Source organism: Podarcis melisellensis, assembly GCF_964234715.1.
Source record: "Podarcis melisellensis genome assembly, chromosome: 3".
Lineage (NCBI taxonomy): Eukaryota > Metazoa > Chordata > Lepidosauria > Squamata > Lacertidae > Podarcis > Podarcis melisellensis.
In genome coordinates this window covers 63,224,856-63,252,555 of record NC_138530.1, presented here as the reverse complement: position 1 = coordinate 63,252,555, position 27,700 = coordinate 63,224,856, and the positions used below count along the sequence as shown (strand labels likewise).

At 41.1% G+C, this 27,700-nt stretch overlaps 1 protein-coding gene across 2 annotated transcripts in view; it reads right to left on the bottom strand.

Annotated features, from left to right (window-relative positions):
• The window catches only part of MED23 (mediator complex subunit 23), a 48,113-nt gene that overhangs the window by 9,239 nt on the left and 11,174 nt on the right, over positions 1-27,700 (bottom strand). Inside the window, exons 10-28 of one of the 2 annotated variants that reach the window (XM_081907050.1) lie at positions 27,488-27,583; positions 26,820-26,837; positions 19,734-19,934; positions 18,652-18,795; positions 16,470-16,615; positions 14,850-15,095; positions 14,574-14,716; positions 13,304-13,478; positions 12,618-12,781; positions 11,889-12,013; positions 10,194-10,399; positions 9,500-9,680; positions 8,496-8,666; positions 7,029-7,245; positions 3,950-4,186; positions 3,135-3,300; positions 2,745-2,817; positions 2,055-2,269; positions 1,110-1,230 (exon numbers count right to left, since the gene is read on the bottom strand). In XM_081907050.1, the coding sequence (XP_081763176.1) occupies positions 1,110-1,230; positions 2,055-2,269; positions 2,745-2,817; positions 3,135-3,300; positions 3,950-4,186; positions 7,029-7,245; positions 8,496-8,666; positions 9,500-9,680; positions 10,194-10,399; positions 11,889-12,013; positions 12,618-12,781; positions 13,304-13,478; positions 14,574-14,716; positions 14,850-15,095; positions 16,470-16,615; positions 18,652-18,795; positions 19,734-19,934; positions 26,820-26,837; positions 27,488-27,583 (3,045 nt within the window). The remainder of the gene's footprint in view (positions 1-1,109; positions 1,231-2,054; positions 2,270-2,744; positions 2,818-3,134; positions 3,301-3,949; positions 4,187-7,028; positions 7,246-8,495; positions 8,667-9,499; positions 9,681-10,193; positions 10,400-11,888; positions 12,014-12,617; positions 12,782-13,303; positions 13,479-14,573; positions 14,717-14,849; positions 15,096-16,469; positions 16,616-18,651; positions 18,796-19,733; positions 19,935-26,819; positions 26,838-27,487; positions 27,584-27,700) is intronic. The other variant, XM_081907051.1, reaches the window with a different exon arrangement.

Genomic DNA, 27,700 nt, shown 5'->3' with positions numbered 1-27,700 from the left:
AGTTTATTAAAAACAACAGATCACATTCTTTCAATTTAAAATAAAGTGGCCTGAATCTTGCATACAGATATACTACTGAAGCATTCTGCAAAAGGACTGAGCTTTGATAATGAGAGGTAATGGGATAGACAACTGTATATAGTTTAGTGGATATGTGTTTGCCAGATACACTGGTGTTCTGTGGTCTACTAAAGAACCACGAGGGCATTTCTGGTGGACATTTTTTAAAATTAGTCTTTATCTAAATTTGGGGCTTCTTTTGTTTAAGATGAACTCATCAATCCATAGCCATATGGGGGTTTCAGAGCTGGCAAATGAAAATTGGTGGCGCCATGGCAGTAACCCTCACTTCTAGGAGAAGAACTCAGGAATTTTTATTCTTCAAAGATGACAGGAAAAATAGCAGAGAATAAGCTAATTATGCACTTTTCATATCTCTTGCTCTGCTTGGCTTACTACAGAAAGCAGAGTTTAAAAGGCACAGATGTTCCTTCCTGTCTTCAAAGACAGAGCTTGAAGTCAGCTTTGTTTAGCTACTTATGGCATAAGCATAATTAATTTTAGGACACTGAAAATGTCCTGGAGAGTTTATTTTAAAACTCCTTCGTTGTGCTTGAAGAGACAAGCTGATGAATACTGTAATTTGCTTTCTGCTGTGACTGAATGCAAAGTCCATATAATTTGAGGCTGTGCCTGTGGTGATTTCAGGAGAACTGGGCTGTGTTTCTTTCAACAAACTGACAAAAGCAAATGGGCAGCAAAGAAAAGGAAATATCCAAAAGATTTTGTAAGATATCCCAAAATTACATAATTATGTGATATATGTTCTCTTGCACCTATGACTATGGCAGGGGTATATTAAACCTCCAACTAACTTGCTTCACTGCAAATGTTATATTGGAAGTCCTCCAAAGAGGATGGAGGAGTAAACACAATGAAAGATATACAAACTATCGCTTTGTTGAACTAATTTTGTTGGAAGGATAGGAGAGCAAGGTTAATGTTTGCATGGAAAGCCTCACCAGAAAGGCAGTATTTAGCAGAGTCCAAAAGCTTGCTGTCCTACTCTTCTGATGAACACTGCAGCAATTTCTCTTGATCTCACATACCTCTAGCATGCATCTTGTCCTCTCCTGCTGGAACCGCTGTAGGAATGGACCAACCAGGTGATACACGTAGAGTAACTGAAATTCCGTCTTTACTACTGGTATCAATACTTCAGTGAGAAACCTGTAATATGTTAGAAATTATATTAAGTTAGTGCTTTTATTAGTTTTTTTGTTTTATATTTTATACCCTGAAATTTACCAAATTCTGTTAAGAGGCAAGTGCCGCTAATAATATTAAGATGCATACAATCAAATATTCTGACACACACTTAACAGAGGATATCTACCTATCAGCTATGTTTTATGGCTATATGTGGTTTTATATACAAGGAGCACATTTTTATTTGGCTGAAAATAATATTCAGAGATCATATAGAGTATGCCTGTCATGGTGGGAGTCAGGTCAGCGAAAAAGGAAGCATATCTTTGTTGTCAGTGAAGTTAACTCTTTATTCAAGGAACTGAACATACTTGTTCTCAGCAACACTCCCCAGTAGGTCTTGCTCCTATGAAGCAGTTGCCAGGACTGAAGGTCCCTGCCTTCACCATCTCTAAGGCTCCTCCTCAGGTGTTTCCCAAACAGTCTCAAACTGTGTCTGGGCACCTCTGTTCTGCTCTTCTCATTACTTTGCAAGTTCTTGGAAACCAGGTGAGAAGGGAGCTTGTTGCAACAGAAGAGGGAGACTCTGTGTTCTTCAACAGTCCCTTGACACCCCCTCCTGCTCCAGCCTCAGAGTCTGAGCTGCTTCCTGTCCCGGGCTCTTCCTGCTTACTAAACCCTGTTGTCCCTTCAGCATCTGAAATCTCCCCCCTACAATCCACTCCTTCAGACTGCTCCTCTGTGTCCCACCACCGGTCCTCTGGCTCTGAGCCTTCCTCCTCTGGGGTTTCCCCAGCTGGTGCCTCCCACCACTCTTCTTCATCCAGCCAATCCATGACACCTACTTTGGAATGAGGGAAAGCTGGCCAATGCTTGAATGGTGCCAGACTGCATGTGCCAATGCCAGAGTGTAACTACAGCACATCTCGGAGTAAGACTGATGGCAAGCTGTGAAGTCAAACAGCTGGAATGGGTAACCAACCCATTCGGTCTCCGAAGTCAAGCTAGGACTGTTGATAACACTCACAATCCGTTCGTGAAGGACAATCCAGTAGGGCTCCTGGGAAAAGAGAGCCAAAGCAACTTCACATCATCAGGACATTGTGGCCCAATTCTAATGTTTTAGGAACGTGATTACCACTCTCTTCTGGCTCCACCCTACACCACATTGTTGTAGCATGGGAATGTAAAAAACACAAGCCCATGTGTGGAGAACCATGTTTGCATCAAATGGCAACTTAGTTACTGCTGCAGGAAACTGAGTTTTAATAACAAACATTTAAGAGTTCTTCAAATAGCAACCCTAAGCAATTTCTACACTGCTCAAGGTGTCCAATTTTCTGAATTGCTTCAGATGCACCATACTCTGTCTTTGATTCTTCACACCCAAATTCAGTTGAACAAACTTACAGTCAAAACTAAGAAAAATGAACAACGTTACCCTAACGTCCGTATTATACTTCTTGTACAGGGGTTGATGTTTTAGCATGCTTTCTCTTCACTTAAATCAGAATTCAAAATGCAAGTCAACTTACAGGTAACGCAGTGATGATGAGTCCAATTGCGTTCATCCAAGCTGTGATATTGTCTCTGGGCACTAAAGGCTGACTATAAGAACCGAAGGGGGAGAGAGAGAGAGACCATGATTCTTTTATTTAATATTTTGGCAAAGGCACTTTAAAGGAACTGATGCATTGAAATCAACTAAATATGGTTAGCTCAGTTGGTTAGGGCGTGATGCTGATAACGCCAAGGCTGCAGACTAGACAATCTTCAAGGTTCCTTCCAGCTCCCCAATTCTGTGATTTGGTTCCTGGGAATCTTTCCATTTTGACAGATATTAGACAACATTTTGCAATATGTTAACAGGCCCCTAACTTCACAACACTGTCCCCCACCCCCACCTTTCAGAAAGTTTCACATACCTTTTCAGCACAACATTGAGGAGGGCATTGCCCACATCCTTTCCTGGCACAGTCAATGCCATGAGTTCGACACAGGTAACATGGAGAGCGTGGGCAGCTGGGTTGGGAAATTCATTGAACCTCCAGTCACAGTTTGGGAATGGGCTAGATGATTTGCCAGCCATCGGTGACAGCGATTAAGGTAAATGAACAGTTATAGAAACTAGGAAGCAGCCATTAGAACAAGAAGTTAGCATCCTATCAGGAGCATCACAGTTAGAGTATGATGCGTTGTACACTTTTGTGTTCTCCACCAAATAATGCAATGCAGTGTATTAGAAATTCTGAGCCGGTTTCCCCAGTTCAAGGAACTAAAGGTGGTTTGTTAAGAAAATGACTGGTCCTGTGATCTTTTGGATTTACAAATTTTACTTAGGCTGAAATTCCAAGTGTGCTTATTTATTTAACAAAATTTATGTACTGCTTGGTTGTAAAGAAAAAATATTAAGTGGTTTACAATAAATATTAAAATTGTCAATTGAGCAAAGGAAAATAATTAGAAAGAAACCAGTCTGGCTCAACTCAGTAGGGTTTACTTCTGGTGAACCTGCCAATGCTTGGGATGACAGCTACACATATTTAATACATGAAAAGAGTTAAAAATATGCATGTTCTACTTATTTTGCAGTAGTAATTTGATAAAAATCTGTGGGCGGGCTGAGGCACTAGAAAATGGCACCAGAGCATAGCCATTTACCAATTCATTATAATGAGAATAGTTATTTGGATGCAGCCTGATATTTCACATTTTTTCCTTTTTTTTAAAAAAAGGATATTGTCAACCAGTCTTGCAATCAATTTGCAATAATAAATATCTTCAGGAATCCACAGGTTATCTTCTCGTGCATTCATACCACATTTGAGGTAAGTATCACTTAAGCACCACCCTTGTGGCCGATTGTCTTTGAGGGAGCCAATGATGGCATGGACGAGCTTTCGTTTGAGGTTCATCCTCTCCCGGAGGTGCCCCTCATAGTAGTGAAGAGTGTTGTACAGGTAGGTCACTGGACGATCTGCCAAGAGGAGAACAGATGGGTTCACAAACTTAGAGCCAAGTCTGTGTTTAATTCACGTTATAAAACTAAACCTTCATTCAGGCAATCCAAGCTCTGTTCCAATAAGTCTGGGATTTGTACCAAATATAAATAATGCTATCTGGTCATCTCTCAGTTTGGGGAAAATTTAGCCTGCAATTTTTGCTATCTTGTATACTTTACTTCCCTCACTGTAGGAGCTTCAAAGATATCAACTTGTTTTGCCCACACACTTTCAAGAATATGTATACAACCGCAAGGACTAGCTTGCAGTTTTCATAATAATAGAAGCTGAGATTTGTACGAAGCTAAATGTGTGCAGCCAGCATCACAGAATGCATTTTTTAAAAATTCTCGCTGAATCGCTGTATGTACACGTAGCCATGCTTGTAGCTTTAAGAATCAAAGGCAGAAGTTCAAACGAGTAGTAGTACCTGTTGCCTCTTTGATTAACCCTGGATTGTGAAAAACCAGAAAAAATCTCAAGCTAGGCTCATGTTAGAAATAAATTTTGTGTGCTCATTCTCTTTATGCGATAATAAATCACATCTTTTAATGATAATCTCTGCGGTAACCCTAAAAGGTAAAGGTACCCCTGCCCGTATGGGCCAGTCGTGTCCGACTCTAGGGTTGTGCGCCCATCTCACTTAAGAGGCCGGGGGCCAGCGCTGTCCGGAGACACTTCTGGGTCACGTGGCCAGCGTGACAAAGCTGCAGCTGGCAAGCCAGCACCAGCGCAGCACACGGAAACGCCGCTATAAAGCGGTACCTATTTATCTACTTGCACTTACGAGTGCTTTCAAACTGCTAGGTGGGCAGGAGCTGGGACCGAAAGACGGGAGCTCATCCCATCGCGGGGATTCGAACCGCTGACCATGCAATCGGCAAGCCCTAGGCGCTGAGGTTTTATCCACAGCGCCAACCGCGTCCCTAGTGGTAACCCTAATACACCTCTAAGTAGCATTTCTGGCTAAAGCATTTCTTCCCCATTTTTTCTAATGCATGCAGCATTGGCACTGGTAACTCAAATATTTCTCCAAACCCAGAGAATAATATTTGGGTGTTTGGAATTGGAAAGAGCATGTAATAGTGACCAAAACGTGGAATAAGGTCATCCTAGAGGACAATTCTGCAAATACTTTACTGTGACAGGATTGGATTAAAGGCCTTAGATTAGACAAACATCAATATACATTAATCACATTGGAAAGAATTGCTAGTCTCTGGCTTTTCCAGATTATTATAACAGGATATGCTCATTATCAGTGACAATAAAGAACAGTCTCAAAAGATGCTTCATAGTGATTTGAGCAAGATTCTAAGCAGGAGTGTTTAAATGCTTACATGGTAATGTATGAGGTTTCCTAAAGCAACCTACCGTATTTTTCGCACCATAGGGCGCACCGGACCATAGGGCGCACCCAGTTTTTTGGGAGGGAAATAAAGGGGGAAAAATTATTTCCCCCCCAGGCACGGGGCTGGGGCGGGGGAAGCTCGAGCTTCCCCCGACCCCAGCCCCCAAACAGGCAGCTCTCTGCAAGCCGTGGGAGCGCTCCCGCTGCTTGCGGAGAGGTCCGCGAAGCCTGGGCGCGCTGATCTCAGCGTGCGCAGGCTTCGGCATGCTGGCAACTCCGCAAGCAGCGGGAGCCCAGCGCTGGGCTCCCGCTGCTTGCGGAGAGGTGTGCGAAGCCTGGAGAGCGTGAGGGGTCGGTGCGCACCGACCCCTCTCACTCTCCAGGCTTCAGCGAAAGCCTGCATTCACACCATAGGACGCACACACATTTCCCCTTCATTTTTGGAGGGGAAAAAGTGCGTCCTATGGTGCGAAAAATACGGTATATAGCAACAAGCACACCAAAAAAGGGAAAATCTGGTAGTGTCAAAATCTGAAAAATTCTGTCCATTTTCCATGCCCCTTTAGTTCATAAAATGCTTTAAAAAAAATCGAGGCAAAAAAACCCAAAGTTTCACGTGCAGAGTAAATACAAATGCCAACATAATCTATTTTGCATTTATCTCAAATTTAAGCTGTTTGATCACATAATTTGGATTTATTTTTAAGCCACGAGGGATTAATACCTTTTTCTTAATCCTTGTTCTCAAAAAGGGAGGGAAGTTATGTGTGGCTGTTATTAGCGGTCTACTCAGCATGGTGACTATTACAATTCATGTTGTCCCTCATTACTGAACTACTAATCTTTATGGCTTCTCAGCTTTTGAAGCAATTGGAAACATCAACAATCCAGCCTCATACTTCTCTCCCCAGCTATTTCAAAAGACGACCACCCCAATTAGCTCTTTCCTGCAACCTCATGAGCTTTGATGCATGCATGGCGTTTGACTACATACAAAGACTTCGACTTTGCTTCAATATGCTTGCCGGGGCTGGTAGCGGGGGGGGGGGGGGGGGGACTCAGCATGCATACATCTGCTTTGTAACATGCAGAATTTTTCCAACACTAAACATCAACACGGACAGAACTTGACATCTGCACATATGTGCCTGCAGTTTTGGCTCAGCCAAACATGGATGCTATCATACCAGGTCGGCTGCCATTTTTAAAATGTATATTGACACAGACTTTTGAACAGGCCTGCAGTTTCCATAGTCTTCCTAGGTGTAGGGGTCCCCCCCCCCCAGCAAGTCTGACGAAGCCATATGCAATTACTCCTTTACTATGCTGGTGAGACAAGCAAAATTAGCACAGCTGGAACAAGACTCAGACACAAACAACGCTTCATTGGTGATATTGTTTATCATCCACTCAGTTTACAAAGTAATTCAGGTATTTACCGAAAAAGCGGAGGAAAAGAAACTTACCATGGAATTTGTATAAGCCTCCTAGATGATCTAGTAAAGTCTCCAGTGATTTGGACACTGGAAGGAGTTCCAGAAATCTGTGAATCACAATGTCAAATACTGGCAGGAAACGGAGACACACATTTCCAAAGTATATTGGCAAGTACTGGGGCTGGATTTGTACTGGAGGGTTGACTTGCTCTGCTAACCCTTCAAAATATAACTTTTCAGGATACCTCTGTGGAGGGAAAAGTTTTTTAAATATTAATTTATCTGCCTTGCTTTAGTAACATTCCAAACCTAATATTTTATTCTCTAAATGTTCTGAATGCAGATCCCCCCCGCTACAAGGGCTTTTAAAGATTTCTAACCTCAGGCGGGGTGCTGCTGCTAAGAAAATGAATAGGCATTTTTTTTGCCACTGGGGAAGGGGGTGGTTTTTGAAGCAGTGAGATGAATGCAGGTAAGCCTTAGGGTGATTTCAGCCTCAAAGCCCACATCTCAGGCAGTTCACTGTGGCTGGGTATATCTACACATGCAGTAAACAAAAGCTACCACACCTTTCAAGTCCTGATGTGTTCTAGGTGGTAAGGATTGGCCTAGCATCCTCAACTCCCATAATATTCCCCAGCCTTGAAATGGTTTTGCGTGTGTCTTTGCCTGTAACATCTGCCTGTTTTCCAACTATACTCCCAGTTCAAATGTGAAATACTGCCAGCCTTTCTCATAAGAAAACTAATCTTGGTATTAAGCAAATTGCAGTTGTTAGCATTTGTCCAGCGGTGAAGTCAAACTGATGCATTAGCAGCACTGAAGTGACCTCCAGCCTGGGCAGTGTGCATGGAGGTCCTAGGCTAATGTGGACCAAAGGAAAACAGAGCAATACGTTTGGTACCAGCTTGGCTGCAAGAGCTGCCATAAGGATGGACTCCCCTCTGGATCTGTGTATGGTTTGCTCCTTAACCCTTTCTTCTCTCAAGGGTATCTTGCAAGGCAGAGGACGTTTAAGATCAGAGTTTCCTTCTCCTAGATGGGCTACCTTCCCAGGTTGATGAGCCCCATCTGCCCCTCACTCCCCTCTACAGCATGTGCAGAAACCACCTTCTCAACCATTAGGCCCCTATTAGTCCCATCCACTCAATCCGTTGGAGCCTGTCTTTGTCCCTAAAGCACCCAGGGTTTGAGACCCATCAGCTACCCTCACCTGGTATAACCAGCCAGTCTAAGCCATTCCCTGGGTGTGGCTGCTGTCGCATATTGACAGCTTTTAGCAGCCCTAGCTTTAGCAGCTGAGTGCAGGGTGGGGACCAAGGTGGACAAACTACCTCAGAAGTAGCATGACATGTCCCCCCCCTCCCCCCAGGACCCCATACACCCCTAGCAATTTGCAGTAACAAACAAATAAATGCCTTGAGAAACAAGGGGTAAAGTTAGAAACAATATTCTAACTTTACGTATTTCACCACTAAGTCAAGTAACCGAAAGTACCTTGTGATAAGACATGTGTTTCGTATGCCAGTCATTCTGCAGCCAGTGCTCTGGGGAGTTGTCTTTCACAAATTCACTTACTCGGTTTCGGAAATCATTAGGTTTCAGTAAGAGCAACTGAATGATGAAGTAGCACACTTGGGCTTCGTTGCCCTCATGACTGCGCATTGCCTGAAATGAAGTGGATAAAAAGCATCTAAGAGGACAGCAAAATACTACAAATTAAACATTTGTGGCTCATGGAGGGAAATAAATTTGTGAGTCAAATCTGTAACACATGAGCCAGAGATGTTTGGAGAGAGCCACACTGTGCATAGGCGTATATATGCTAATGCTAGATGTCTCCAAGCCAAGATGAGCAAGTTGGAATGGTTGGTTTTAAAGGAGTGCATGGATATTTATTTATCTCACACAATTTGTGCATTGTTTGATTGTTAAAAACCTTTAAGCAGTTTACAAAAATATAAAATGAAACTTTGAAACTATCAATAAAAACAGTTAAAACAGATATTTAACAATATTCAGATGATTAAAATCAGCAATAGCTAAAAAGAAAAAACATGTAAGATATATAGTGGGCATGACAGAGACGACCAAAGAGACAATTATATCTTCTTTGCATCTGCTGTCACTGTGGAAAATGTGGGGTTGATCCTTGTGCTTGAATGTACTTTCTCAGAGTGTCTGAGGAGCTGAGGGAAATAGTTGTAAAAATATGAACAAATCACTGGGTCCAGGTAGCATCCACTAGACTACTTAAAGAACTCAAATGTGAAATTACTAATTTTCTAACAAAAAATGCAACTTGTCCCTATGATCAGCTTTTTAAATTGTTCATAAATGACCTAGTTAGGAGTGAGCAGTGAGGTGCTGATGTATCATAATCGTTCAGCGTGGTAAAAACAAAAAGGAATTGTGAGGAACTCCCCAGAATTTCACCAACTTAGGACTATTAGTTTTATGGTCGTCATACAAGAGGTATCCTCTGTTGTGGCGTTACTTACCAAACATAAAATCAATCGGTCCAGTGTCACAATGTTGTATTTCCACACCATGTCATTGAGAATCTCAATACACTTATTGAGCTGCTGGCCCCCAGCTGATGTGGAAAATTCATAGACCAAGAAATCTGCAAATGTCCTTACATGAGCCACCAGAGCTCTGGCTCCGATTCTTTCCAATACCCTAACAAACAGGATAGAAAAATGCAATGGTGGCAAATGCAGAATTAATTTAACAACATGGACTGCTAAATATAGATACTCTACCTAAGGCTACCATTATCAACCAACCAACCTCTAGAGAGCTACTATTTTTAGAACATTTACTCTCAAAATGCATGAAGTAGGGCAGAACTGATAAAAACCTGCACTAAAAATAGAGTGGTGATTATAGCCCCTTCTGTCCAAAAATAGATTTCCTCTGGAGTTAGTAGATAGGTCTGCAGCAGCCCACTTTGTATTGATTTGCACTGATAATGAATTTGGTCTTTCAGGATACGCCTAGCAGACTATTAACATTATACATAATGAATGCCTAGGGGATGAACCATTTAACCCTGGGCAGCTGCAGAAACCCCCATCTTTGGCAAATATGTTATGTTTCCTTTTACTAGTGTGCTAACTGAAATGTACCTCTGCTTAGAATGTTCTGCACAAATCTACCATGCCAGAAACAATCTATCTTGAAATAACTAACCTGTAACCAATTTGGTTAATGTGATCAGTCTCCAGAAGCATCTTCCAGAGGAGACAAAGGAAGAGGGGTGGGGAGCCCTGCATGGAGAAGTGGGTGATGATGTCATTCTCATTGATCATGGACTTCCATTTTCGGTACTCCTCTTCCACGTTTTTCTTCAAGTTAAAGCGGCTCTCTTGAGGTACATTATTTTGTTTGAAGAATGCCTGAAATAAAGTGGATTGTTATCCATTGTCAGATCTGAAAATGCCTATTTCATCTGAAATTAAGCAAACTACTGTGAGTCATTCTGCTTCTATAATAGAGACATTCAGAAGCGGGATCTTAAAAACCCGGAGGAAGAAATCTTCTAACTGAAGATGGGACTTAATTTTGGGGCTCCAGCCACTTCCTAATACCACCCAAGTTGACCCCTCTTGATTTCCCCCTCAATCTCCAGCATTGCCAATATAAAGACTGCCACTTTTCTGGCTTGCTTTCTCACAAGGGAGCCATGTGTTCCAATTTGTGCCAGAGACAGGCCTGAGTAACTGATTAAATATTTTTAGAATATTGGGTTGTGGAGGGAACAATTATCTCAGAAACCTTGCATCCTGTAATCATTTTGCATCTAGCAAACACTAATCTAGTTATGTCTAATGCCTCCCACATCTCATCTCAAGTCTCTGACAATGTGGACTGCAGGGGTCCTACACCATGCCCAGCTTTTTCCTCTCCTCCAACCCCTTTTGCTAACTATTCAGTATGAAGACGACTTCTGGAGAGTTTGAAGCGCACTGTTTCATGATGGAGGAACTGGACATGGCTAGGCTGAATCCTTCCTTTTCCCCAACACCCGTGGCTCAACTTTAATAGGTGGATGAGGCTGTCCACACGTCACTCACCTGATGTCATTATGACCTCAGATGACAACTGGAAATGGGCTCACTTTCAAAGGGAACAGCTCTTGAATACAAATGGCATGCAAACTTACTTCAAAAGGAATGGCTCTCAAGGCCTACACTAGGGAATCCCAGATGGGGAACTACTTGGTACAGCTAATCCTAGTGGGGTTTTCTATTAGTGAGAGGGAGCCCTGCAGAAGGCAGTTTAAGGTCCTGACTGTTTCTTTGCATCAATGTCTTTACCTGCCTATACCTGACATCACTTAGGATGTCCAGTGTGGGGCAGGTAGGTGTGGTCTGGGGAAACAGCCTTGCAGGCCAAATCAGGACTCCTAACCAGGCCTAATGAGGCCCACAGGGTGGAGGTTCCTCACCATTGCTTTAGCTGGTCCCAAGAAAGGTATTAGGCTCCTGTGATGTCTGGTTTCTTTTTCTGATTTGTTAATGCCTTCTTAGAAAGACAGTGCTTTCTCTACACAGATGAAGGCAGCAGCATACTCATTTCACCAGACGAGGCTAAAAGCAAAACTGACCTGCCACATGTTTTGTTATGTGACTTCTGCAAAAATCCCTAATAAGGGGTACATTTTGTTGGTAGTGCTTTCTTGTTTAAACCTTTAAACCTGTACCCCTTTAAAACCTTTAAATCTCATCCTCCAAAATATATAAAAAAAACTGTTGGGAAGCTTCCTTCACGTAGTTTTACTGTGAGGTGACTTCTAAAAAGTAAGAGAAACAGTATGTTCTTCCATCCTAACTTGCTCAAAGGTGAAGACATACTTGCATAATTGGTTCTGTTTTTTAAAATTACCTGAAGTGGAGCCGGAAAACAGCTTAAGGTATGTGAAGCCCAGTTATGGGGAGTAAAGCTCATGATGGTCTGCAGTATATCCTTGCACCAAGTGCCCTGAATGGAATCCGACCCTGTGAAAAAATCTAAGACAGACATCTAAATGTAATTACTTACTTAAATAGCTAAAACAAATAGTGGATTGATCAATAGACATCTTTATTCCCCACAGATGCTATATGCATTATTACTGGTACTGTAATCTTAACAATTCAAGACCTCCACAGGTTTCCTTTTCCAGATTTAATTATTCATTTTGACTAGACTCTCTTTTAGATTAACCAGAGTTTAGTGTTATACTTCAATCCTAAACTGTGGTTAATCTTAGCTATGGTCAGAGAAAACAAGTCAGCTTCATAAACTATAGTTTGAAGGTGGCCTATTTTACATAACTATAGTTTGTCCAGGTTAAGAGATCATGGCAAGCTGTGATTAGTTTAAAGTGGATCTGAAAGCTTCTAAACCTACTGTGACTATGATGGAAGAGGGGGTAATATGTGAGCCTGAGGCTTGATGTGGCCTCATAACAGTTCACGCCTTCAAGCATTGTAACAATGCAGTGAAAGCATAAAGAATTCAAGACTTGTAAAAAAAAAATTTAGCGCACAGTATTGTATTAATGCTCACATCTTGTGCTTTCCTTTGATATATTCAAAACCATCTGTAAAACTGAGAGATAATGACTGTTACCTGTGACATGCGTTGCTCTTGCTAGAGTCAAAATTAGTGCTCTGTTAAGTTCCTCCGATTCTGCTGAAAGGACTGTCTTGGGTTCATTAAGGAAGCGGGTGAATTGTGGCTGGACCTCAGAGCTACCCAAAGCAGTAATCAGTCGCAGAGCAGTGCTTTCAACACTATAAGGAGAATATGTTAGCTATGTTTTCAGGGAGAAACAGGGTTTTTAATGATAATTGCAGGAAATCAAAGCAGGAAACACCTTGCTTCAAGCATTATTTCAGGAAGCATTGACTTGATAATCACGAGATTTGAGTTTTCAGTTTTGCACTTTACATGAGTTCGCCCTGAATTGACTACCCATATTTCCATGAATGCATATTGGGCTGGTTTGCATGACTCGGTGAGCGTACCACGACTGCGCACACTTGTGGGCTCCCAGAGAGGAGCTAGCAGCAGCACTTCTCTCTAATCTTGCTTATTCTAGCTCTGCACTGAGCTAAGCCCAACCTTTTATCTTAGCATGTTGCCTGAACCTGGGCACATGGTTCACCTTTCTCTTCTCTGTGGCCAAAGTTGGTTCTGTAGTGTTTGAATCATCTTTTGGCCTAGAAACATTTTTGACCCAATCCCTCTTCCATGGTTTTCTGCTCTGTGTGATGCTTCCAAAGCAGAAATAGACTTACAGTATCAACACTTACCACAGATGAAGCTGGTTCTGATTAGTCTGTGCCACAGCGGCTAAGGAATGAAGGTTACTGAGCAGCTGGACTCTGTAATGAGGTTGGATATGGTGCATGCGATAGCTGAACATCTCCAGGAGAGTATGCAAGATACCCCAAGCGTGAGACTTAAAAACAGTGGGTAGCAGTTGGCCTGAAAAGGAAAATATGAAATCAACTATTTTTTCAGTGAAACATTCAGAGGAATATATTTTTCTTACAGCCACAAATAGCATCAGGGAAGTTCAGGCATGTTTCTTTTTCCCTTTTCCTTTTTTTTTTAGCCCTACGGCATTGACAATATATACCACATAGTTAGATCTTAGCAACGTTCAGGTAGAATAGGTATCCACTATTATGCAATTACGCAGAATACTACATTATTCATTCATATAATGGCTGCCTGAACAGGAGCTTAAAGCAGGAGTCCCTATTATTCAATGCTTGTCATCTCTTCTTTAAAGAAGATATTACATGCATTGAGTAATACAAATGATGTAGACGATTTTGTTGAAATATGGCATCCTTTTATAAAATACTTTGCTGATAACCCTGAAATCACAGATTGGACTTGGGCAAACCCAGCAGGGTTAACTGTGAGGTTAAAGCCTGCATGTCATTTGGGTTCCTGGGAAGAAGTGTGGGATAAAAATGTTAATAAAAGCAAGAATAAAAATAACAAGATAAATTTCCTTCAGTATGCATAGTGCTGAGCTGGTTCGTTCTCAGTTCAAATCCTAGCTTATCAACAAACTGGGTGGTGCTAAGCAAGCCATTCCCTTTTTATCCTGACTCCCCTATCAGTAATTAAGGATAATACTATTGTTTCTGTCTTACACATATCATAAGAATGGGTGAGATCAAAGTGTTTTGGCTATTCAGGAAAGCAGTATATGTATTATTATAATATGCATGCTATTTATTTCTTCTTGATCTCAATTTTTTCTTTGTGATGGTATCACATATTAGAAAATAATTTAAAGTTATCATGCCAGATAGGAAATGTCTGCAAAATAACTTCTCATATATCTAAACAAAAGTTATAATAACTGGATCTTGGTCCTGAACTAGATTGCATAGAAGTATGTATCAATTTGCATTATGCAGGGCCCAAAAGTGTAAGCACTTTGGAGTATGCACAGGGCAGCCCAACCCAGGGATGTTTATGTATATTAATTTGGCAGCAGAGGCCCAAAGTTCAACCATATCTGTTGACATTTTTAAAAATCAATCAAACAAGATTTCTTACTTATAAAACCTTTGATGCCTAGGGATTCTATTTCCATATAAACCAGCAAGCGACTATATGTTTCCACAAGGGCTGGAGCCAAGGCTAAGCTAGATTTCGCATGGGCCAGTTTGATCACTCTGGTAGCTATGCTGTGAATGAGGCTGGGGAGAAAAAGAAACCATGTTATTTTCAAAGCCATTTGGTTGAAGTTAGTTTTCTGAGAATGCAGATCTTCTGCACTGCAATACACAGACTTGACTCTTCTGCAACTTTCAGATACTGAGCATACTCTACCTCATCTTGGCATGAACCGTCAGTGAATCCAAGAGGTTCATTGGCAAAGGTGTGATGGATCCTGAAGCCATACAATTGGTTCCTGGGAGAGGTATTCTCATGTTGCCATTTCCGTAAATAGTTTCCACTAGAACACCCATAGGCAACGTGAAGCATTCTGAATTGGTGGAATAAGCATTGCACAACAGGGCAATCTTGTAGTCATTCATCTGCAAACTTTTATTTCTTAGACTCTGTTGCAGGAATCTGTGAGGAAGTTAAATGAAAGGGAAAAGAGTGACTGTCTCAGAAATGCCTAAGCAACAGAAGTTTGCATCTGATGGTAGAGTTGCATCCTAACTCTAAAAAACAACAACCCATCAATCTCATTCTAGGTATTACAGAGGAAATCTATATCTTTGCTGCATAAAGCCTTTTCTTTTCCACCAGGTCTTTGATTATGGGAATGCCAATTGTTTCTGCATTTTAACATGCTGTGAAGTGCCTAGACAACCCAGTTGGATAAACAGCATAAACTAATTAATAACTCAAAGCCCCTTCCTATTTTCCTGTTGAGTTTTATCACTTCTCTGGTGATGCTTCTGTTCACTTGTTACTTTTTGCTGCAGTGGTTTCATTTAGCATAATTAAACTGCCTTCCATAGTGTGTTTTTAATGGCTTTTAATGCAAACTGCCTGAGGTGTGTTTTTATGGGAAAGAAGTACAGAAATTCTGCACACGACTATAACAAACAAAACATTCATCTTTTATCACCCTTGCCTCTCTCCATTCTCTGTTGTGTTCGTTACCCTTCCCTATTCCTTACCCTGTCAACTTTTAAATATTAAGCTCCTTCAGGCAGAGACACCTATATAACTTCGCAAAACGGCAATTGTGTGAATATCACTACATAAGTAAACAATAAGGAAGGCAAGTGAGCAAGGTAACATGAAGCAAAGCTGGAGAAAGATTTGGGAGGATGCACGTTATAAGGAAAAGAGAGATTCTGATGTTGGTGTTGACCTCTAAAGCCCTAAATGGCCTTGGCCCTGTATAACTGAAGGAGCGTCTCCCTCATCATTGTTCAGCCTGGACACTGAGGTCCGCCTTTGAGGGTCTTCTGTTGGTTCCTTCACTGTGAAAAGTGAGGTTACAGGGAGCCAGGCAGAGGGTCTTCTCGGCAGTGGCGCCCATCCTGGGGAACGCCCTCCCATCAGATGTCAAGGAAATAAACAACTATCTGATTTTTAGAAGACATCTGAATGCAGCCCTGTACAGGGAAGTTTTTAAAGTTTGATGTTTTATTGTGTTTTTATTATTCTGCTGGGGGTCACCCAGAGTGGCTGGGGCAACCTAGTCAGATGGGCAGCATACTAATACTACTACTACTACTGATGATGACAATGCAGTAGCTACAGCAAAGGTGTGGCATACACACTTGACCAGGGATCACACAGCATGAGATACTATCTGTTAACTGTCAGCCTTAATATATTTATTGTGGGCTATTACAATTTCTCATCCTATTTTCACAGACAGCTTGCAAAATATTCTGTGTACAAGTGGCCAAAGAGTCTGCTATATTTTTCCATACCAGGACTATCACAATTGAAAAGAGATATTATATAGAAAGCAATTACTCATGGTGAAGCTTGAGAGAATGAGGAATTGGAATTTGTAGCTTAGAATTGTCACTGTGAGCCTTCCTGTTCAGATGTATCCAGATACAAGTCATTGCAAAAGCGTGTGTTGATTGGGGTTTGTTGATATCAGGTACAGGAATACACTGAGGAAAGAAGAAACATGAAGTTAAATTCTACTGGCTGTCATACAACTTAAGGCATTTAGACTTGGTGAATCCCAGTTTGACTCTCAGAGGAGTCTTCACATCAATAAAGGAATTCTCTTGTAAATCAGTAGATAAATACCCCAAAACTGAAACCACTTTCTCTAACGCACTACAGTTAAAACAACTGAAATGTTGCATGTAGATTGGCGTAAAACAAAGTAACAGGACTGGCATATCTTACATTAAAAGCAACAATGAGAATTCACATGCAAACACAGAAATAAAAGCACACCTTGCAGCAGGGGCGGGGGGGGGATGGGGATTAACATTGTCAAAGAATTTCTCTTCTGTGTAAGCTATTCACATCCTAGCTAGGCTGCAGATTTTTTTTATAGGCTGGCAATTATCCAAAACCTTTTTAAATCACCTTTGCTCAAAAACTTCAATGAGCCTTAACGATAAAACCAAAGAACAATGATATGTAAAAAAACAAAACCCAACACACACACACACCAATAAAAGAAAAGCAGCAGAGCAAATCATACAGTTCAAAACACCCAATTAAAAGAGTTTCCAGCAGAGCTAATACATAAAAATTCAAAGGGCTTCCTAAAAAGGAAGGTCTTTATATGTCAAAAAGCAGCTAATGAGGGGCAAATCACAGCTATGGAGAAGGCTATTTCCCAACCAGATATAATTTTTTTTGGTGGGAGTGGGGGTAAACATGCAGGAAGGACACCAATAGTGAGCTGAGCAAGACGCCAGGGTTGTAAAGGAGAAGGCTGCAGTGTTTAGGTGTGTTGCACAAATGCTCCCCATACTCCTCCTGGGGCTGGAAAGGGGTTAGTTTAACCTCTGGTTTGCTAGTAAAACTGAATTACTGTGTCACAAAATGATGCATATCTAAAAAGTGTAACCAACATGAAAAGTTGGAAAGATCTGCTTTAGGGTCATTGTTCCGAGCCGGCCCAAACGCAAGGCGACTGCTCATGGTTAACACATGGCCAGGATCTGTAGTTTCCAGGACTGTGAGTAGCTGGAGCATCAGCAAAATCTCTTCTAAACCTTGTTCCAATCTCATTTTGATCCCTCATCACTTTGTTATTCTTACAGGCATTATACTGTCTTATCTGCTTATAAGCATTGTATCAAACTGTTTATGTTCCTCCTCCCTTTTTGATTTTGTGTTACAATCCTGGGCGGGGGTCAGCAAACTTTTTTGGGAGGGGGCTGGTTCACTGTCCCCCAGGCCTTTTAGCGGGCCGAACTGTGCACGCACGCATGCACGCACGCAGCGGAGGTGGCTTCTCTCTCACCCCCAGCCCTCCCCTCCCCCTGCCTACCTTCTCTGCTGCTCTGCCTGCGGTTGGGAGCCGGCAGTGGTGGTGGCACCTCTCCTTTCCATGCCAGCTTTCCCTGGGCAGGCGGTGAGGCTTCCTGTTAAAGCCCAGCCCCCTTCCTCCACAGGGCAGGGAGAAGCCAGGAAGAGGGAGGGAGGAGGGGCCACTGTAGTGTGTGCCAGGGAGGGGGAAATAGTGGAAAAAATGGCGCCTGATTATTATTATTTTTTAAATGGTGATCGTGCCGATCCAAGCAGCGACTCCAGAACCGTCCACGGGCTGGATCCAAAGGGCAATTGGGCCTGATCCGGCCCGTGGGCCTTAGTTTGCTGACCCGTGATCTTGGGTTTCTGTTAATATGTCAATATTCTTCCATGCATCATTGTTTCTCTTGACAGATCTTGCTTTTTACTATCTCATGTCTCCAAATTTATTCCGTTTCAGTTACTTCTTAATTTCATTACACAAAATATAGAAAGCTGCATGTTTTACTATCTTAAATTTGAGCAAATCAGTATTTCCCATATTCTTGTTCCCAAATCTCTTCTTTCCCCCTTTCCTTTCAACTGCCACCTTCTTGGGGACTGTAAGACATTTTAAGAAAAGAATTGTTTTATTTGCCTGGGGGGATGTCTTTTCAGGGAAAATATGAGTAGTAAATCATAATAAACGTATTTCACATAGAAGACTCACTTCCTTCTCTGGGTAGAGGAGGTCAAAAAGCTTCATAACAGGCAGGAAGTCTGCTAATGCATTTTTCTGAATGCTTCCAGAGATGAACTGTAATAATACCCACATCAGATGGTCTCTGCCTTTGATTAGGCCTCGTCCTGCTAACTGTAAAAAAGATACACTGAGCAGCAAGTCCACACTCCAAGACAAGAATTGTAACACTGAACATCTGTTCTAATTTTCTATAAAATATACTTTCACTTGGGAAATAATACACACTCTCACCTTTCTGCAAGATGCTGTGAACTAATGACCTGTCGGTGCATCAGAATTATATAACATGGGCACACGAAGACTTGTGACTAATATTCTAAAGTCAACAAATAACAGAAATTTGAAAGGTGTCTGCTGCCTTTTTTTTTTTTTAAAAAAAGACAGTTAATACATACTTTCAAAAGGAGAGCTGCCTCTCTCATATATAAGCAATACCAAAATGAAGCTGACTGTTCAAATTGCTCAGTTTCACCTGGACAGACTCCGAAAGTGAGGGTCACACATCAAAATTTCCTCAGGGTACAGTCGTACCTTGGTTGTTGAACAGAATCCATTCCGGAAGTCCGTTCGACTTCCAGAAAGAGTCAGCAACCAAGGCACGGCTTCCGATTGGCTGCATGAGCTTCCTGCACTCATTCGGAAGCCGCACTGGACGTTCGGCTTCCAAAGAACATTCTCAAACTGCAACAGTCACTTCCGGGTTTGTGGCATTCAGGAGCCAAAACGTTTGAGTTGCAAGGCGTTCGGGATCCATGATACAACTGTATTTTGCACCTCATTTCTCTTGTAGCAACAAATATTCATTGCTAGGCTTCTTCCTTAATCATAGTTCACCATGTGCAGCAGCAGAATGGCAAATCTCTCCACGCACTTACCCACCAATTTATTATTTATTTTCTTTGTTAAATTTGTATACCACCCTCAGGGCTGGTGCTGGTTTTGGGGCATGGAAGCAGATGAAACTGTGAGTGGGCAGGGCAGGAGCTAATTTCATGAAGGTTAAGGGATAACCGTCTACTCTTTATTATTGCTAGTGGTTGGTAATCTACCTTTTGATGGAGAGACAGGACCATGTGCGGGAAGCTTGCAAACTGGAAAAGTACAAAGAAGATAAGCTGGCTGGAAAGGTGCTGCCACAACAACTGGCTGGTTCCCCCGTCATCAAATTTCTCCTCTGTCTCTGACCGCTCCATGGCATAGACCACAAGATCCACCAGCTGGTCCTCCAGGACAGGGCACCGCTGTTTGTGCTGCAAAGCAGAAACCAGATAAAGTATTCCACAGTCTAGCATCCATCATTTTAACTCTGCCATTTCAGTACAGTTACTTTAATGTAAGTCTGGGAAGCATGAAATGGGATCTGAACATAAAGCTTTACAAGATAAGCCAAAACATTAAAACTGTCTGATGTTACAGGTCATAGTATTTTTTTTAATAAAAAATAATAGACTACTTGTTATACCCTTGTTCTTACCTAGGCACAATTGTTTATGGAGCCAACAAATATCTAAAAACACCGTGTAAGAGTATGTTTTTCATATAAGAGTAAGTTTTCAGCCCTGGAGGCTACAGTGTGAAGACTAAAATAATACAATGGACTTCAGTGTGGCAGTTCCTGACACCTTAACAATTCAGGTACACTCAAGATATGGGGTCAGTTCAAATATACCATCAAACCATAGTTTGGATTTCAAGACAGAGCTCTGTCCTTGTGTGTTCTACCTCCTCACAAGGAGGTTAAACTATGGTTTTCCACAATTCAGAAAATAACTAATTAAATGGAGTTTGTGAAAGAGATCATGTGAGTGTGAGGCTCAGCCATATATTGCCAAGCCATGGTTTGGTGTTACACATGAAGAAACCAACTTCAGAACAACATAATAAGCCTTTTGCTTGTGCACAGAACCCATTCATTCCTCTTTTCACAGTTTGAGCAATCAAACCAGGGAGCCTCTAATAAACAATAGTTTCTCATTTCATCCAAACCAGGAAGCTACGTTTACCAGCTCTGGAAATTAATATCCTCATATGAACTTCAAACTATAATTTCATTGAGATGAAATGGGAAACTATGGTTGCTTGAAGAATACCTGGATTGTTTGTTCATGCTACAAAATGGAGAAGTGCATGGTGGCAAAAAGCTTGTTCATATCTCAGCTTATTAACAGAGCTTGAACAGTCATTATGTGGGAATACCAATTCCTATTCCAGTGGTGCACCTGTTTAGCTGTACACTTTCTTCTGTTTGTGTGCTTGGATGTTTTGCAAACTGCTAGAACCCTTTCATTTTGATCTTCCCCTATTTAGACTTCATAATGCGCATAATTGGAACATTCCACAGTGGTACAGCATGAAGCCAATTCTTTACAAGCAGCTGGAAGAAACTGTACATTCTAGGCACTACTATTGAGGTTACTGAGTCATTTCTGTATATATTATAGAATTTCAGAGTTTCACATAGTGAACCTGTAACATAACACAGCCTTAATAAAAAGAAAAGAAGTATTATTTTTAAAAGATAATACAGAAAAGGTACGGAGCTGCTCAGAATCTAATCATGAAGATGCCTTGTCCCTTTCTAGAGGCAAAAAAGAGAGAGAATTCATTATTTGTTTTTCGTTTCATGAGAAATGTGCTATGATACCCAAATACGATTTACTCAACACATTTCAGTGCTCCTCTTAACATATGGTTTCTTGGATTAACAGGCAGTCTAAAAGAAAACCTTCTGATTTTTTTTAAAAAAACAAACAGAGAAAAAAATCCCAAGGTTGCTGGAAACAGATACTTATTCTGTGCTTAACAATGTGGATAGCTTTTTGCCATGAAAAAGGGATTATGATTTCAATTTAACAATACAATGCAAGAATGACAAAACTTTGGACAAACTCTGAGAACAGCACTCTCTCCTTCACATGCTCTTTGCCAGCTCAATATTGCCAAAAGCTTACAAATCTAGCTGTGCTTTCTTGAAGCATGCTTAAAAACGGAATACTTCCAATCCAAAGGACATTAGTTGCTTTTGACCCTCTCTTTCAAAAAAACACAATGCCATTATCACAGATCAACCACGTTACAGATTTACAAAGAGCAATATTAACACCACCAGTTGAGAATACTTTTTTTTCCAAATGCAACTAATTATGAAGCAGAGCAGAATGCAACAGACAGTACTACAAACTATTTCATGATACAGCATGCAAAACTACTGTGTACAGGGCTTGAAATTCACTAGAATTTGGTAGAGAGGGGGGCAAATTTCCAAGAGCCCAAGAGTGCAAACCTATGTCAGTTTGAATTAAGTTATTTAAGAGGAAACAGCTGTCAGTTAATGCAGGTTTCTAACGACAATAAATTCATGAATGCAATTATATTTTTGAAGTGATTCAGAAGGAACTATAAAGGTCAGTTTTTGCTTTCTATAACACTCTTAACTTGACCAGGAAATGGAACGGTGGGATGGAATATGCAGAAAGCAGCAGGCTCAATTATCAAATGGGCTCAAGCAGAAAGGCTGTAAGGGAAGCACAAAAACTGATCTCCCCTTCAAAGTTGTGGGCACTGAGATCAAGTTTAGTCATGGTCCTCGAGTCATGTTGTGCATCTCCTTTCCCCAAATCAGAGGGTGAGCGGTATTTATTGCTCCCAATTCAACAGAAGCACAAGCATATGTGGGGTGGGGGAGATCCTTTTCTTCCCTGCTGTGATCCTGACACAAGTGCAATGGAGATAGTCCCCCATTGGTGCCAATGCCAACAGGTGGAAAGAGTTTACAATCCCCATCCCCATCCCACCTGATGCAATCTGGATAACCAGCAGCTTCCCCAGTGACTACCATAGGCATGTTAATAATGTGCATGCGCTCAATCCAAATATGTATTTCACATGATGTCCAGTTTGACCCTAGGCAAATTCTCCGATTTTTCTCCAGTGGGGGAAGTTCTTTGACTGTCTCCGCTCAACCCCAAACTGGGCACTTCAGCCACATCGGCTGAAGGAAACTCATGTGGGCTGTGATGCTTGGAAGTGTGTAGACCAAGATGGGTGACCTGCGGCCCTCCACACATGGTCTCTTCTATAATCCATCATTAGTCATACTGACTGGGCCTGGTGGAAGTTCAGTTCCAGCAACAGTGGAAGATGGAAGCTTCCCAATACCTGGTGAAGACAATGCCTAATGAAATCGTAGCAGCCAGAAAGGCCTGGCTGCTAAGAGCTTCAGTTTAACTGTAATACAGCATAACTGCATATTAAAGAAGAGAAATTATGCAAATTTGCTTTCAGAATCCAGCATTTCTTGGCACAGACTTTGAATTGCCTAGGAACAGATTTTTTCCCCTTCCTCCAACTTGGAACACACCCAACCCTTGCTCATTCTGTTTCTACTACTAGTGAAGACTGAGAAATGTTGTTATGATGTACAATACCAGCACTTCTGGAACCAATTGGAAAAGGGCTTTCTCAGAGAAATGCTGCTGCAATGCTATAAATGCCCAAATGCACCCACTGACTAGGAGAATCAGTATGCACACATAACAGTGCGCAGCAAGCAATTGTACACAGCAAATACTACTGTACTAGCATGACTTTCTTGCACAGTAGTCACCATTCCACAGATCAGTATGTTTACTGACTCTTGAGTGCCTCACAGGGACACTTTTGCTCATACAACACAAGTGTATAGTTATAAAAATCTGAGTTATTTATCTATTTGACATCTGACAGGAGATTGTTCCACAGGATGGGCACCACTACCAAGAAGGCTCTCTACCCAGTTCCCTGTTAACTTCACTTCTTGCCGCGAGGGAACCACCAGAAGACCCTTGGAGTTGGATCAGTGTCTGGGTTAAATGATGGGGGTGGAGATGCTGTGGCCGTTTAGGGCTTTAAGGTCAACACCAACACTTTAACTTGTGCTCAGAAATGTACTGGGAGCCAATGTAGATTTTTAAGGACCAATGTTCTATGGTCCCCATGGTCAATCCCAGTCACCAGCCTAGCTCCCACATTCTTGATTAGTAGCAGTTTCCGAGTTACCTTCAACGATAGCCCCACATACAGCACATTGCAGTAGTCCAAGTGGGAGATACCTGGTCTTTCAGGGGCACAGTTAACCCATTCAGAACCAAGGAGCCTCCCCCCACAACTGCCCACCAGAAACAGTAGTTCTATCTTGTTGGGATTCTGCCTTAATCAGATAACCAGCATCCATCTTCCAACCACGTCCAGACACTCATACAGGTCATTTACCTCCCTCACTGGTTCAGATTTAAATGAGAGGTAGAGCTGGGTATCATACTGGGGAACATCCAGTCCAGATCCCCTGATGATCTCTCCCTGCGGCTCCATATAGAAGTTGAAAAGCATTGGAGAGGATGGAGCCATTGGAATTATTTAGACTAGATGTAGTGCTCAGCACTAACTTTGTGCTGATTTTTAAAAATTCTCAATTACAAAAATGCTGTTTGAAAGGGAGTCTCATTACTTCAAAACGTTTGTTCTTAAGGAGTCAGCATCCCTATTTGGATATTGGAGGGTTGTAAAGGAAGCATCATTCAGTTTCAAATGAGCTGGGTAGGTGTGAAGGTCACAACTATGGGCTGATTACGGATATCATAGGAGACATATCCTGATAACAGTTTCCTAAAGAGGAACCATAGAGGGATTTTTTTCTGAAGATACAAAAGGAAATTAAAGAGAGCAGCAGCAGCAGAAACACAGGAGGAACAGGGCCCAGGAGGACAGCATAAAGAGCAGGGGAAGCGCTGCTGCAGACCACACACTTCATTGCAGAAACAATTGTGTTATTGTAGCACTACACTATTCATGCCATCTGTTTATAACTGATCTCATGGTAAAGGCCCCAATGCAAAATGGGGTCAAGTCCAACACACAAATGTTAGGTGGAGATGTATGTGTGAAGTTTGATTCTATTTAATCATTTTTGAATCACAAGTAAATTTTTGATGGAGCTGTAGGCAGTTGACATTGTAATGCAAAGCCAAGGTCTTAATTGCTGAAGTTTTCAGGGAATACAGATTTCCTTGCAGATTAATCTACAATAAAACCAACTTGCATAGTTTCAATATTGATCATTTGATATCATTTGCAGCATTAGCCTTGAATTCCAACCAAGCAATGTCACACACAACCCTTTCATGCTTTTTTTACTGACAAATGAACAAAAAAAAAAGTTCACAGACTGTTGTTATTATGGCAGCACACCTACAATTCATAGTTTGTCAGCATTTCCATTAAAAAAACCATGAATTTCAAAGTTTTGTTACTTGGCCATAAAAGTTTGCTCTGAGTTGAACTGTATGCTGGAGGTAGAAATTATTTCTCCCAATCTTGATCTTTCAATGTACTTAAAAAGGTACATATGTAAAATGGATCGAAATGGTAATTTCTAAACCTACTATTGTGAAGTTGTTGATGATGTTAAAAAATTAAGCCACTAAATATTTAGTCTTATTTTATAAACATTTGTCTATTGGGAGGCTTAGAGTAGAGGTGAAAGAGGCAGAAGGTGGACCCAGACAATATTTTAATTTCACAATTGCAGCAAGGAGCTAAGTATACTTGCAGAGCTCAGTTTTCTCCTGTGTAACCTTCCTTGGCCAAGCAGAGGGGGAAGAAAAGTGAACAGAGGTACAGGACATTCACAGAGAACTCTTGATTCTTCGTAAGAGCCTGTTGTGGTACTGTAGTGTGTGCTTTGGCAAGGAAAATGGGGCTCCAATATGCCACATTAGGAACCCGACACATTTGGGTACAAGACACGGGCTTTCATGTGCTTTGCAACATTTATATTTGGTAAAGATGAATTCAGCAATTTAGTAAAGCAGGGAGTTATTTAACAGATTAGGAAGTGAAGCTGAAAGGCAGTGGCTTAACCAAAGTCACCCAGTTAAATTCATCAAGGGATTTGGCCTCAGCTTTTCCAGCTTTAAGGTCCAATTCATACTTTATGCAACAAACTTGTTTGCATACACCCAGTTGTGCAATGCTAAGCATTATAAAAGGATGAAGGAGAGTTGTACAATTCTGAATATTCATGGCCGTGCAGCAGAAATATGCCAGGTAGCCACAAATTAGACAGCTCCACGTGCTTGGGCAGTTCCAGTGGTACAGATTATTTTACAATTTAGCATTAAAGAAGCTACTTATAAAAATATTCATTTCTATCTCAATAAAAGCTTAGCTGTGAAAATAATCATTTTAAGCATTAACGCCACAACTGACACTGTACCATTCGCCAAAGCTTTTTTTTAAGTTTAACACACAACACTATATTAAATAGCTGTATTATTTTAAAGTGGAATACTACTTTATAATTTCTTTGCAAAGTCAACATGCAGCAAATCTAAGTCTAAAAGATTGTTGTTGTTTTTAAGTAATAACCAAAGTTTTAGCATCAAGCAAATGTTATGGTCAAGTACAATCCCTGAAATGAGTTTTTTTATAAAATGAAAACACTGACACAACCTTCACTATAGTATTGCAAACACCAACGCCATTGTACTTTGCTTAAATATCAGTTTGGATAGACTTGTTAAATTAAAAAAGAAAAGACTAAAGAGGTCAAAGTTGAAATATATAAGCAGACTAGTGTGGGTATTAAATAAGTTGTAAATTTATGTCCATCTTCCCAAGGAATTTTTTTCTTTGCTTTTTTTTAGCTCAGCCCATTTGGAGATATAAGTTAAAAGAGTTATTGGGTTTTTTAAAATGGAGGCTGAGTATGACCTTTCCTAGTCAAGTTGAATTTTTACATAAATACTTAAGTGTGCTAATATTTAGCAAACCAAGTTTTCTTTCACATTGTTATACCAACAGTTTTTCTTTCTTTTCAAGGCAAGGAAATTTTATAGTTGGAACAAAATTGACTATGACAGTTTGGGTAAGTCATGGGTAACCCAAGCCAATTATTGAACTGGCTTCATAAGATCTTTTTTAAACTACACAGCATTCTCAGAACCTCAGATTTTTATGGAAGTTAACCGTTTCTTAGCATGTGATGGTCCCACCAATTTCAAGCCCTGGCCAGACGTGTATTCTCGAACTGGAATCAGCGGCTACAAAGCAGCCAGCGTATCGTTAGTCACAATACAACAGTAAGGTTGTGAACATACCTGAGCAATGTTCAAGGTCTAGAGCATTGGAGGATGGGCAGGACAAGACAGGACAGAACAAAAATAAAGAAAGAAAAAAAGAAAAGACAAAACAGTGACTATGAGGCCAGCCTCAAGTTACCCCAAGTCAGACCAGGCCCTCCCACATGGTAAGGCAAAAAGAAAGAAAAAAGGGGTGGGGGTGGGGAGTAAAGTAAAATAAATAAATAAATAAATAAATAAATAAGTTTAACATTAAACCATTCATTACCATTGACGGCAATGAAAACATGCCAAGGCATTTCACAGACAAATTCAATAGACTAGTGATCTAAGCAGCACATCTACCACCACCACTGCCGCCACCCCTCCAAAAAAGAGGGGAATGTTTGTCTGCCATAGGTTCAGGGTATATTTGAGGCTGGCCTTATAGGGGAAAAAAGCAATGCCAATATATATATGTATATATATATTTAAAGTCTCTACTTTTCAATTTTGAAACCTTTAAAGTAATATATATGTGATAGGAATAATAGTGCCCAATTAACCTAAAGCAATAATACTGAAGGGGGGGGGGAATCATGATCTGATCCTCAACTGTTTTGCTTAGTTAGCTATAGCAAAGAAAAAGAGAAAAGAAAAGTGCAGGTTCTATGCAAAACAAAAGGCATTACAGCACAATACAGTACCTGCTTGTTTAGACCTAGCATATTGCAGACCATATCTCTGGAATAGGGCTGCTCCAGCACATACCGCAACAAAGCAGTCTGGGGCTCAAACAGATCCTTGAAAACAAAAACAAAAAAGCATACAAATGCCAACCCTTTTGACACAAAAACATTTAACAGCTGAAATTAACATTCCCCATCCGATTAAAGCATTACCAGCGACAGACATTGAGC